Below are 13,182 nucleotides of genomic sequence, written 5' to 3' on the forward strand. Positions count from 1 at the left end.
ACTAAAGGGGAAAAAATAAAAAGAGTAGGCAACAATTTCTAGATGGTCATGTCTAGATGGACCACATTTCTAGTATCAAAACTCTTGTCCCATGCTCAAGCAAACACGTGCATGGTGACCAGGACAAAAGGAAACAAAATTTTCAAACCAGGCACATGTAGCACAAATGATTGCCAAATACACACCAAACTGCAGTTTTGAAACCACCAAGTCATGATCCTGAGCTGAAGGGACTAAGTTAGATGAGGAGAAAATACACTCTAGGTTTCCTCAAGCATTTCAGCACGTTCCCTATGATGAGTAACAGCTCTGGGGACAGGGCACAGGGAGAGAGAAAAAAAAAGAGTAATAAGGAGACACTTTTGAGAAAAGATGAGGCAAACAGATAATAGGAAATGGCAGAGAGGGAAAAATATTAACAATTTCCGAAAACCTGCATATTGCTTTCTAGTGAAATTGTGTCAGGTAAAGGAAATAAAGACTTTGCCATCATAAACAAATATAATGCCTTTATTTGAGAAACAAAATTACAATGTCAGTATTATTCATACCACAAAGCACAAAACCACATTTCTCACCTGATCTTTGGAAAAAGCTTTGACATGAATATGTTTGACAGTCTGAACTACTCCATCATAAAATTTCACAGTGTAAGTACCTAAAATTCAAGGAGATATCATGATTTAAGTTGCAGTTTCATGAAAGCAACAAAACTTTTCAAAGCATAAATACAAGGGAGCTCCAACCACAACAATAAATGTATGAGAATTACAATATTAGGAATCAGTCTTATTTATGTCCAAGATAATAACTAATATGCATGCCTTCATTTCTTAGTCAACATTACATAGTAAGTTTTCTCTTAATCTATACAAATCAAAATCCATCAAAAACAGCTCATTTTCAGGATGGCTGGGTGGCTCAGTTGGTTGGGCATCCTGACTCTTGGTTTTGGTTCAGGTCATGATCTCTCAGTTCGTGGGTTTGAGCCTCACATTGGGCTCCACACTGACCAGAGCCTGCTTAGGGATTCTCTCTCTCTGCCCCTCCCTCTCTGCTCATGTTCTCTCTCTCTCTCTCTCTCTTTCTCAAAATAAATAAACTTAAGAAAAAAAACAGCTCATTTTTATGATGTTTCATTAAAAGAAAAAAAATGCACTGAATTTAGGCCAAGAACAAAGAGCAATAAAACAATTAAGAATGTGAGGAAAATGCAGATTTATTTATTGTTTGGTGAATTATTAATTTTTATCAATATGTTCTAGGCTTCAGAGTGGTAGTAACTGTTAAACTTCAAAAGAAACATGACTGCTAACTAAACGTATCATGTTTTTGGAGGTCACATTAATCTCATAATCTATATGAATGACCTTCATGTTACAATATTTAAAAATAGAGACTTGGCCAAAACACTTAATGGGGCCACTACATTGTCAGTTATTCCATTAGGAAAAAAAAATCTAACAAAAATCACTGCTATAAGACTGAAGCTGAAAATCCAAATAATCTTCTCCCCAAATGAGGCATCCAACTATAATACAAAACTTCTCATTAGTTGCACTCAAACCAACATTTTCAAACTTTTACATCTTAGAACCCACCTCCCCCCCCCTTTTTTTTTGCCCCAGAGATAAAAAAAAAATAATCCGTTAACCTTGTCAAGATTATCGGTGAACTTCTGGTAATCATGTAATGGTTTACTACCGGTAGACATGACCAGTCAGCTTTCAGGATCAATTTCCCACCAAACAGGAAGGGGGGGGGGGGGGGGAATCCCAAGGGCTGGGAGCAAAAGAATGCAACAAGGAAGTCTAAGACCTTCTGGCTAGGTACTTTCTTCTTACACATTCTCTCTCCACCCCACCCCACCTCTCCTCCAGTCCTAAACAGGGCCCTGTCAATGGCTAGCCACCTCTAATGAAAGCCTCATTCTGTAGTGTTCAAAGTCCAATGCAATCTGAGCCCAATTATTTTCCAAACTTTGTTTCTCATTACCACCATACAAAAAAACCACCAACTCAAAGTAATGAGCTACTTGCCACCCAATGAAACTGCCTTGTGATATTTTCACCTCCACATCTTTATGAAAGTATTTTCTGCCTGGAATGTGCTCAGTTCATATGACCACAATATGTTCTGTAAAAGCTTCCTGACTTCCTACTTAAGAGAGACTTTTCCCTGCTCTGAACTTCTCAAAGACTCATTTTGTCCCCTTGCCTGCAGTCTCTACTTAGGCCTACCTTCATGTAGAAGGCAGATCCCAAATCAAAGGCAGGCTCTCCGAGGCCAGGGACCACATCCCACACCAGTCTCTCTCACACAATACCTGGTTAACTGTAGACCAGGGCTTCTCAAAGTATGGTGCCCAGACCAGGAATACCAGCAACTCTTGAGAACTTGTTAGAAATGTAAGTTACCAGCACCACACCTGATAAACTGAATCAAAAACTCTGAGAGTGCGTCACAGAAATAAATTTTAACAAGTGTCTCTGGTAATTCTGGTACACACTAAAGTCTGAGAACCACTGCTATAGACAATTACTAATTATGTACTAAACTGTATTCCCAGTAATTACAAAATAAAGTTGATTATTTGTCACAAGTGTCACCAAACAGAACAAAGTGGCTAGAAAACTAGATACAAGGATATATCGTTATGCTGGGTTGGTTAAAGGATTCTACATAAGACAGCTCACCAATGATTGATGAGTTCTTACAACAAAGGCCTGGGATCCTGTCTTCCTGCCTCTATTGTGAGAGCACTGGCAAGCCAAGAAGCAATGCTAAGTAATGCTATGGACTCTAAACATACCCTTTCCAAGCAACCATGACACAGTTCTGGCCAGCCTGGGGATGGGGGCATTAAGAACCCACCTCTCATGAAATCTTAAAAGATCAAGTATGCCAACAAGCCACCCAAGCCTACACCCCTTCATCTATCTTACCAAGAAAGTTAGCACCAATTACATCAAAATGAAAACTGTCCATTTTTACAGACATTTCAAACATCCAGAAGGATAACATTTAGTAATGTTACCCAACAGTCCAACATTTTCAGCTATTTGAGGTCAATTCTGAAGCTTACTCTTGATGGCAGGCTCAAAATGGAGGCCTTAAATGAAGAGGTGTGCACTGAGTTCCAAAAAGAGCTAAAACAGAGCTAAATAGAGGTAGGATTAGAACCTAAGCCTCTCTAAAAACAATAACAACAACAACAAACACCTAAGCCTCTCTGCTGACCTCTGACCAATTCTTCTTCCACCACCCCAAACTGCCTATTTCCCAAGTCCCTCAGCCTTTAGTCCAAAATACCGACCCAGAGCATCAATGACCACTCTGAAATGACTTGCACTATGGTAAGGTACTCATGGATCACCATCCTTACTTAGACAGCAATATCCTGGCCCTGACCCTTTTTACTTCCAAAGAACTACAAGGGATCATCTCAAAACTTTTTTCCTTGATCATGTACACAGCCTAACCTGGGCTTCAATAAATCAGAAGGAAAAGAACAATACATCCCATAGACCATAGTGGCCTAGGCCCACTTCTGGAGAGAGGCCCCAAATCTACTTTAACGGTTCCTGTACAACTAAAAGAATGTCTTCCCCTGGAATCCTCCCACGGGTGGCTGACAATAGAGTTCTCCCACAGCCACAAATAATATCTAACAAATAACATGTAAATTACAGAAAAAATAAGTGCATCCCCCTGCTTCAGTCTCCTTTAAGAAGCCCCTGTCCTGGGGCACCTAGGTTGCTCAGTCAGTTAAGCGTCCAACTCTTGATTTCGGCTCAGGTCATGATCTCATAGTTAGTGAGTTCGAGGCCCAAGCTGGGCCACACTGACAGTACGGAGCCTGCTTGGGATTCTCTCCCTCTCTCTCTCTGCCCCTACCCACTCATGCCTCGAGCTCTCTCTCTCTCCCCCCTCCTCCCCCTCAAAATAAATAAACATGGGCCTCTGGGGGTTAAAAACTCAGTATACTGGACAACCTTATAGCAGTCGGTTAAGTACAGAAGGGATGTAAGAAAAAAAACTAGAGATGCATAGCAAACTGATCTTCTCTAGGGCCAAGGAAACGGGATGGCACAAGTGACTCTGGATAGACTTCTGTTGCTCTTGAAATCTACCGTAACTATGACTTGAAGGCCTTTTCTCTATCCCACTCATTCTCCGAGAGTCAGAGAATTCCAGAATGCCAAGGATAGGAAACTCAAAGTTTTCAAACATGGATTCTCAAAGTCCTGATGTGCTCACAGATGTGCCTTCTGGGGTGGGCAGAGAAATACACACAAGTTTGCAAGTATATCTTCCCCTCCCCCATCGTTTCTTCTTAGCCAATTTTACATAATGGGCTTAGGTTCTGTAGCCAACAATTTCTAAAAATGCTCATCTGTTCCAATTCCTTCTTTGAGTTCTAACTGCACAAGCGTCCAGAGAAAGGGTAGTAAACTGCCAGTAATCAAGGAGCAGGGACTGGGACCAGATCCAGAGTCCTAGTCAGGGCCCTCAAGATACCACCATGCTCCAGAAAATACTGACCATCTACACCCACCCTACCATCGTATCAGGCATGTGTGTACACACTCCCAATAAACACCTGCCCCTGACAACTTTTGCCATTTTAGGAAAACTCTGCCTCAGAGAGACAGTCTAGGACTTTAGGAACTGCAGTTCAGGAACTTTGGACCCCCCAGACCTACATCCAGGTTGCAGTTCTGTCATTTATGTACCTGCTCTGTAACCTCAAGCAGCTTCTGCTGTTAGCTTAGCTGCTCATCTGTAAAATGATAGGGTTGATGGCAACAACCTTTCCATGTCTGTCTGAATACTACTAAATCAGATCAGATATGGAAACTGCTTAGCAAAGTAACCCTTACAGAGCAAGGGATCAATAAGTGGTTCCAATTACTACTATCCACCAATCACTTTAAAAGGGAAGCACCAACCCCTTCCCCACTTAGAAGGTAAGAGCCAAGCTAGCACCTGCGTGTGTGGGCCTAAATCTTCCTTTTATCTCTGTGCAAAGCTCTTCACACAGTCCCAACATCCCCACATTTCAAATATAGGATCAGTTACAGCATGAAGACAAAAAATAGTAACTGCTTCAACAAGAGACTCTAGAAATAAAAGCATTTCCAAAGAATCTCCTCTTACAAATGCAGACTTCAGGCACTAGACCAAAGACTCAACTGAGGGAACAGAGAACACATAACCTAAGAATACGTATAATTTTAAGGAAGAGGGACCTGATTTGCCTGTTCACTCAAGTTAAAGAACCACAGATCAACAGGAAGGAACAATTCCTCATTTTGTTGTAAATGCAAACCTACTTTCAGTTTCTCCCAGAGAACGCCTTGCAGAACAGCGTGGTCTTAGTCCATGACGGGGACACAAAGCCATGACACTTGTGGCTCTGCCATACCCAGTGTGAAAAAGGGAAGCTGAGCAGCCGCAGCAAAGAGCTGAGGTCAACTCACCAGAGATGGCTTCTGAACAAAGATTCCCTGGAAGCAGAATCCTGTCCTTTACTCCAAACACAGACAAAGGGGCTAACAAAGCTAACCAGGTGTGGCTACCTTCACATGAAATGATGCTTAATTACCACTGCCAAAGAACTATTCCAGGTGAAAAGGGCTAAATAACACTGCACTGCCCTCCCCAGTTTCCAAGTGCTAAATAACTCCCTTAAGAAACTCTAAAGTTGGGGCGCCTGGGTGGCACAGTCGGTTAAGCGTCCGACTTCAGCCAGGTCACGATCTCGCGGCCCGTGAGTTCGAGCCCCGCGCCAGGCTCTGGGCTGATGGCTCGGAGCCTGGAGCCTGTTTCCGATTCTGTGTCTCCCTCTCTCTCTGCCCCTCCCCCGTTCATGCTCTGTCTCTCTCTGTCCCAAAAATAAAATAAACGTTAAAAAAAAAAAACAAAACTCTAAAGTTACCATTTAGTTGTGTTTCACACCAGACTCCCAATGCCAGCAACCTCAATGCTCAGCCTCAGGAAAACCACCAAGGAGGTTGAGAGTGGCAAGAAAATGAGACCAAACCTCCCAAAGATGAATCTACAAGGTGTGATTTCACTATATGCCCAGCTTCTAGCAGCACCAACAAGACAAAATGACTTTTACAGGAAATAAAGGGGGCACCTTGCCAGCAGAGCTCCTCCTCACAGAGCCATGAAACTGTGATAGCCTCTGCTGCAGATGGAAATGAGGCAGAGCAAGCAGAAAATACCAGGGAAAGAATGAAAAAAGAGTCCAGCATTGTCCTCCCCACATCCTGCAAGGACTACAGTCACACTGAACTAGAAACTGCCCACCAGCTCCCATGGATAAAATCTAACCCAAAGGCAGTACCAAAGAGTCATTATCTCTTCAAAATCAGGCACAGATCTGAACTCCCAACAAAGGCTAGCTTTCCTTCACAATCCACAATGTGACCATAATACCACCCAGCCGATTCCACTACCTTTCAGGATTTCCCCTGCCCTGTGACCTTCCTCTCCTCTCCCTTCCAATTAGTCTCAAGAACCAGTAAGGACTTCAGACCAAAGAACTCCAGGAAAAACTGGTTCTGGCAGAAATCTCCACTCATTTTTTTTTCTTTCAAGTATATTATTTTGAGAAAGAGACAGAGAGAGAGAGAGAGAGAGAGAGAGAGAGAGAGAGAGAGGGAGAACACGAACTAGCAGTGGAGGGGCAGAGAGAGAGGGAGACAGAGGATCCAAAACAGGATCCGAAGTAGGCACTGTGCTGACAACAGAGAGCCCCATTCAGCGCTCAAACTCACAAATCAGGAGATCATGACCTGAGCCAAAGTTGGACACTTAACCAACTGAGCCACCCAGGTGCCCCTCCACTCATTTTCAATGTCTTTCAAATAACTAAAATTTACTGGACAGAATTCAGAGCTTACAGAACCAATATTATTAGGGTTGCAAATGGCTATTTTAGGGACAATCATTATCTGAAGACTCCCCCTCCTATAATTTTAGCACATAGGGGAAATAAACAGAAAATATTTTTTAAAACAACCTGCAAAGCTCTGGTTGCCCCAGTTCAAAAGAGTTTAAGAGACATTTAAAAATCTTAACTATGCCTAATAATGTGGCAAATGAGTTTTAGTCCTTAAATGATTATTTCAAAATATTCCAGACTCATCCACACATAAAAAAACAAAAACAAAAACAACAGTAACTACAGACAGGGGTCCTTCCCCGCTCCCCTCATGATTTATCTGCACCATTCTATTCCTGTACTGCCTCCTCCTGGTTGCTCTATATCAACACCCACTTCATGCAGCCTTGAACTAGGTCTTTTCTCTTTTTTTCTTTTTTTAAATCCATGATGCCCAGCTCTAGGATCTGCATAGATGCAAACAGCCTCCTTCCACCAAGACCCCATCCTACCCCTCTAAGAGACTGCTCCTGGGCTCCCCAAACCGTTCTTCTTCAATCTGCCTTTTCTCCTTTGATACTCCCTCATCCAACCCCCTTGGCCCCATTTCTGTGCTCCATGTGTCTCTGGGACATCACTGGATCAAAAGACAAACGTTGCTTCCTTTCTACAACCTCCTTTATATACAGAGTTACCCATGTTACTACTCACAACTTTTATGTGATCTAAGGGACAGCCATTTCCCCAAGGGAGCACACCTCCAATGGATATTATTCAGGGGGAATACACTCAATTGATCAGCATAAATCAACCTAACAGACCTTCAGGAACACATCTATGTACACATAGAACACCTAATTTCTATCATATGATTTAAATGTAGTAAGAGCAGAAAAAATTTTTAATCTTGAAAATAAGACTTAAAAAGTAAACTGTCCTTTACTAAAAAGCAGTTTAATAACATGTGAGCTCTCCTTTAAAATACATTTTTAGATTAAAGTGATACATATGAAAAATAATAACAGGATTCTATTTTGAACACAAACTTATAAAAGAAATTTAGAAAAACTAGAGGGTATTATGCCAAGCGAAATTAGTCAGAGGAAGACAGATATCATAAGACTTCACTCATATGAGGACTTTAGGATAAAACAGATGCACATAAGGGAAGCAAAAGTAATATAAAAACGGGGGGGGGGGGGGGGGAGGGGACAAAACATAAGAGACTCTTAAATATAGAGAACAGAGGGTTGCCGGAGGGGTTGTGGGAGAGTGATGGGCTAAATGGATAAGGGGCTTAAGGAATCTACTCCTGAAATCATTGTTGCACCGTGCACTAACTTCGATGTAAATTATAAAAAATGAATAAATTATGGGGCGCCTGGGTGGCTCAGTCAGTTGAGCGGCCGACTTTGGCACAGGTCATGATCTCGTGGTCCGTGGGTTTGAGCCCCGCGTCGGGCTCTGTGCGGACGGCTCAGAGCCTGGAGCCTGTTTCTGATTCTGTGTCTCCCTCTCTCTGACCCTCCCCCGTTCGTGCTCTGTCTCTCTCTGTCCCCAAAAAAATTCGGAAACAGGCTCCAGGCTCTGAGCCGTCCGCACAGAGCCCGACGCGGGGCTCAAACCCACGGACCGCGAGATCATGACCTGTGCCAAAGTCGGCCGCTCAACCGACTGAGCCACCCAGGTGCCCCAAAAATTCTTTTCTTTAAATTAAAAAAAATTTTTTTTAAATGAATAAATTATAGAAAAAAAAAAGAAATTTAGGGAACGGGTGCCTGGGTGGCTCAGTTGGTTAAGCATCAGACTTTGGGCTCAGGTCATGACCTCGCCATCTGCAGCCTGCTTCAGATTCTGTCTCCCTCTCTCTGTCTGCTCCTCCCCTGCCTGTACTCTCTCTCTCTCTCTCTCCCTCTCTCTCCCTCTCTCTCTCTCTCCCAAAAATAAACAAACATTAAAAAAAGAAAGAAAGAAATTTAGGGAAACAAGGACTATTCAAAAAGGCTGAATCAACCATGAACTGGAGTAGTCAGTAACTGCTCAGACATCTTAAAAGATACAACCTTGTTTTGGAAGCCTGAGGCAAGAGGACTGTGCTTTCAGGATAACCTACATCTGGTAGCAGAATTAACCCACACTGGCCTAACAGCTGGGGGACGGGGGGGGGGGGGGGGGGGGAGTGAATAGAGCAAAAGAGAAACAGAAATTTCTGCTACATGCAAATATATGTTCGTTTTTTTACCATTTCAACCCATTCTCAAACAAAACTTGATCAGCCCCAGGTCCAGCATTTAACAAGAGTGCTGAATGAATACCTGAAAAACTTCACTGAATAAAAAGTCAATCTGGCCATATAGCCACCACAAACAGCGGTACTAAGAGGTCATGGACATACCACAAACAACCTGATAGAAAATACTACAAAAAAAATGTATCACTCAGATCCAGAGTCTGTTCTCTCAGTGTCAGGATGCTGACCATACATATTATTTTCTTAACCATCCTCCTGCCTTTGTACTAGCAAAAACAGCCTCTCTGGGTCATGTTCCCAGTCTTGACTCCTCACGGGTTATAAACTTGGCAAAGGCATCCCAACTCGGTGCTCTAAATCCCAGGGCCCCAGTTTCAACTAGCAACTTTGATACTACAGACCACCTTCAATCACCTTGCATCCACAAAGCATTTTTTTTTAAGTAGGCTCCATGCCCAATGTGGGGCTTGAACTCATGACTGAGTTGAAGAGTCGCATGCTCTACTGACTGAGCCAGCCAGGTGCCCCTCACAAAGCATATTTTTAAGAAATGTTTATTAATGTTCATTTCTAGGCTATTTACAAATAAGTAAAAGGCATATTAAAGCTTATTTTTCATCTCTTAGGAACTCCTGGACAAGAACCTGCACACTTACCAGCAGAGGGACAGATGACCCATAACTATTTTACTGTTTTTTTAGAACCATAACTGTTTTAGTAAACAATTACTAGAATTTAGGAGGCAAAGAATCAAATTCCTCTTTTTAACCCTGATTTGTCTCCATTTATAATTTCTTCCTAATTCCTGACATAGTGGTTAACTTGAAGAGAAAGGATTCCTAGGCAATAAATACATACTCAAAATATACTATCAGACTCTAATATTACAAACTCCCCCCTACTTCATGAGTAAAAATAATTACAACTCAAATGCCTTACCATCCTTGTTAACAGCAGTGACTTTGGCTGGGTAAAAACGACAATCAGACCAGCAAGCAAGGACCTGCTCGTTTATTTGAAATTCCTACAAAACATTAAAAAAGACAAAAAAAAAAAAAAAAAAAACCTGTTACCAATCCAATTTCATAGGACACACACAGTACCAGATTTCATAAGAGAAGCTGGATTGACAATAGTGGGAAGGGGAGATGGCTACTGAGACAGAGGCACTGGGAGTCAAAACAAAAGGGCTAGACACAAGACTTTTCCTATCCTAGGAGGTCTAGGCAAGCATAGCACAGCACTGATGATAGTCCCTGCTCTGTCCCTGAGCCCAGGACCACTAAAAACACACCCAGTATACAAGTTAGAAGGAGGGAAGCTACCTCATCTTTAGGGAAGCAGCATTCATGCCAACCACACTTTTAAAGGATCTTTTGCCAAAGGAAGCACCCATTCAACTTTAATATTTCATACTGTTTTTCCAGCAAACAGTTTGCATTAATACAGTTTATAGAATGAATATCGAGCAATCAAACTGAACAACATAAAACAATAAATGGCAGGGGCAGGGAGGAAGGGAGAAGAGTGGTAGAACAACACACACAGAAAACAAGAGTTCAAGTTTCCTGGCCAGGGCTAAAATGAAAAACAGAATCCAGGGCTGAGGCAGATCCAAAGGCAGCATGAGTTCTACAGATGTCTCAATGCTTGTTTAAAAAACTCAAAACTTGGGGCGCCTGGCTGGCTTAGTCGGTGGAACATGTGACTCCTGATCTCAGGGTTGTGAGTTCAAGCCCCATATTGGGTAGAGGGATTACTTAAAAAACTAAAATAAAATCTTTAAAAAATTCTTATAAATATTTAAAAAATTAAAACCTCAAAACTAATACTTCATCCTTCATTCTGAAATCAGTAAAAGTTCCAGGTATAGTGATAAAAGGAAAAAGGAATATAGTCCAATTCCAAGTGTTTAAGACCTTTAAAAGACCTTGAAATGAGGCTTCACAGGGAATGATTGCTTAATAAATGGTCATACAACAAACCAGTTTAATAAATGATCTAAAATGGGGGGGGGGCGCCTGGGTGGCTCAGTTGGCTAAGCGTCTGACTCTTGATTTCAGCTCAGGTTATGATCTCCATTTCATGAGACTGAGCCCCCCACTGGGCTCCGCACTGATAGCACGGAGCCGCTTGGGATTCTCTCCTTTCCTCTCTGCCTCTCTCCTGCTCACACCTCTCTTAGAAATAAACAAACATTTAAAAAAGGATATTTTTGGGGCACCTGGGTGGCTCAGTCGGTTAAGCGTCCAACTTCAACTGAGGTCATAATCTCGCAGTTCGTGGGTTGGAGCCCTGTGTCGAGCTCTGTGCTGACAGCTCAGAACCTGGAGCCTGCTTCAGATTCTGTGTCTCCCTCTCTCTCTGCCCCTCCCCCACTTGCACATGTGGGGGGGGGTGCATGCGCTCTCTCTCTCTCTCTCTCTCAAAAATGAATAAACATTAAAATATAATAATAATTTTAAAAAATAAATAAAAAATAAAAGATATTTATAAGGGCACCTGGGTGACTCAGTCAGTTAAGCATCCAACTTTAGCTCAGGTCATGATCTCACAGTCCATGAGGTCAAGCCGCGCATTGGGCTCTGTGCTGACAGCTCAGAGCCTGGAGCCTGCTTTGGATTCCGTGTCTCCCTCCCTCTCTCTCTCTCTCTCAAAAATAAATAAACATTAAAAAAAAATTTAGAGATATTTATAAATAAATAAATAATCAATCTAAAGGGATACAGTGGTGTAAAAGAAAGAGATATGGTCCCCATGCATCCTCAATGTTTCTCTCAATGACCTGTCACATCAATCACATCATGGAGACAATTGACAACTAGGATTCTTCAAGAACCCCAGGTGCCATGGAGATCTCAGAGTTTTAACTACAGACCTAAATAAGGATTGGTCCCCAGCTGCTACTGACTTTCACACTGAACATCAAAGGCTGGAACATAAAATACCCAATGGCTGACCCAGCTCATTACAGATCTGATACTCACAGAAGATCCTTCTTCTTCATGTAAGCCCTCTTTCCTCAGCTGTATTTTCTCTAAAGGGCGTAAATAAGGACTGTCCCAGCAGAACCACTCATCATAACGATGGTTCCAACGCTTGAAATGGATGAGTACTTTCCCTTCTTCGTAGTCAATGTCTTCTATGTGAGCTGGATACCTGAGTCAGAAAAAAAAGTTAAATGCCTTTAATACCCACCCAAAATATCCAAAACAGTACTCTTCCAAACCTCTTCCCAAAGGACTAGATTACCAAAGCCTACCATGTAAAGGCTCGTGCAATTGTGTTAAATCACAAATTATGGAGGCTAACAGACTTGGGGTTCAAATCCCAATCTGGATATTCCTTAGTTTATGAACTATTAACCTGACCTTTCAGACCTGAGTTCTGTCATGTAGAGTGGAGGAAGGATACCCAGCACAGTGGGTTATAAGGCAAGTTAAACAAGATGACATACACACAAGACCAAAACACAAAGGAGGCAGGAAGCAAACATTTAACTTGATTACACTTTACATATGCCAATAAATTAGAATGACCATGCAACCCAGATTGTATTAGATAGCTTCAATTTAAGAATTTTGTAATCCATATAGTAGCATACCATGCAGCTGTTAAAAAAAAAAATTCTATGTTATGATATGGAAAGCTCTCTCAAGATGAACTATTAAATGAAAAGAACAAGGTGCAGGACATTGTGTATAGTAAACAACTGTTTATTTTCTTTAAGATGAAAAAGTATATTCATATATGTTTAACTATGCATAAAAATATCTTACATAAGAAACTAACAATGGTTACATAAAGAAGTACGGTCACTTCAAAAGATGGGCTCTTTCAATCTCCATTTCTTCTAGACTGAGACTTGGAAAAACCAACTGCATTTCCCTGACTCCCCAACAATTGGCAGTCAAGGTCATGGAGACCTATGGGTTTAGAGGCAACTGTAGTGGCCAAACCCCAGGGCTCCAGTGAAGGACCTCTCAAACTTTCATGGAATGCAAATCATCAGAGGATCCTGTTGAAATGTAGATTT

The 13,182-nt window shown here is 41.8% G+C and overlaps 1 protein-coding gene across 6 annotated transcripts in view; it reads right to left on the minus strand.

Moving 5' to 3' along the window:
* The window catches only part of PHF20 (PHD finger protein 20), a 170,045-nt gene that overhangs the window by 81,042 nt on the left and 75,821 nt on the right, over positions 1–13,182 (minus strand). For 3 of the 6 annotated variants that reach the window (XM_015070956.3, XM_027069976.2, XM_027069978.2), the window contains exons 3-5: positions 12,134–12,305; positions 10,086–10,170; positions 579–658 (exon numbers count right to left, since the gene is read on the minus strand). In XM_015070956.3, the coding sequence (XP_014926442.1) occupies positions 579–658; positions 10,086–10,170; positions 12,134–12,305 (337 nt within the window). The remainder of the gene's footprint in view (positions 1–578; positions 659–10,085; positions 10,171–12,133; positions 12,306–13,182) is intronic. The other 3 variants (XM_053200001.1, XM_053200002.1, XM_053200000.1) reach the window with 2 other exon arrangements.

The sequence above is a fragment of the Acinonyx jubatus genome, chromosome A3 (assembly GCF_027475565.1).
Source record: "Acinonyx jubatus isolate Ajub_Pintada_27869175 chromosome A3, VMU_Ajub_asm_v1.0, whole genome shotgun sequence".
Lineage (NCBI taxonomy): Eukaryota > Metazoa > Chordata > Mammalia > Carnivora > Felidae > Acinonyx > Acinonyx jubatus.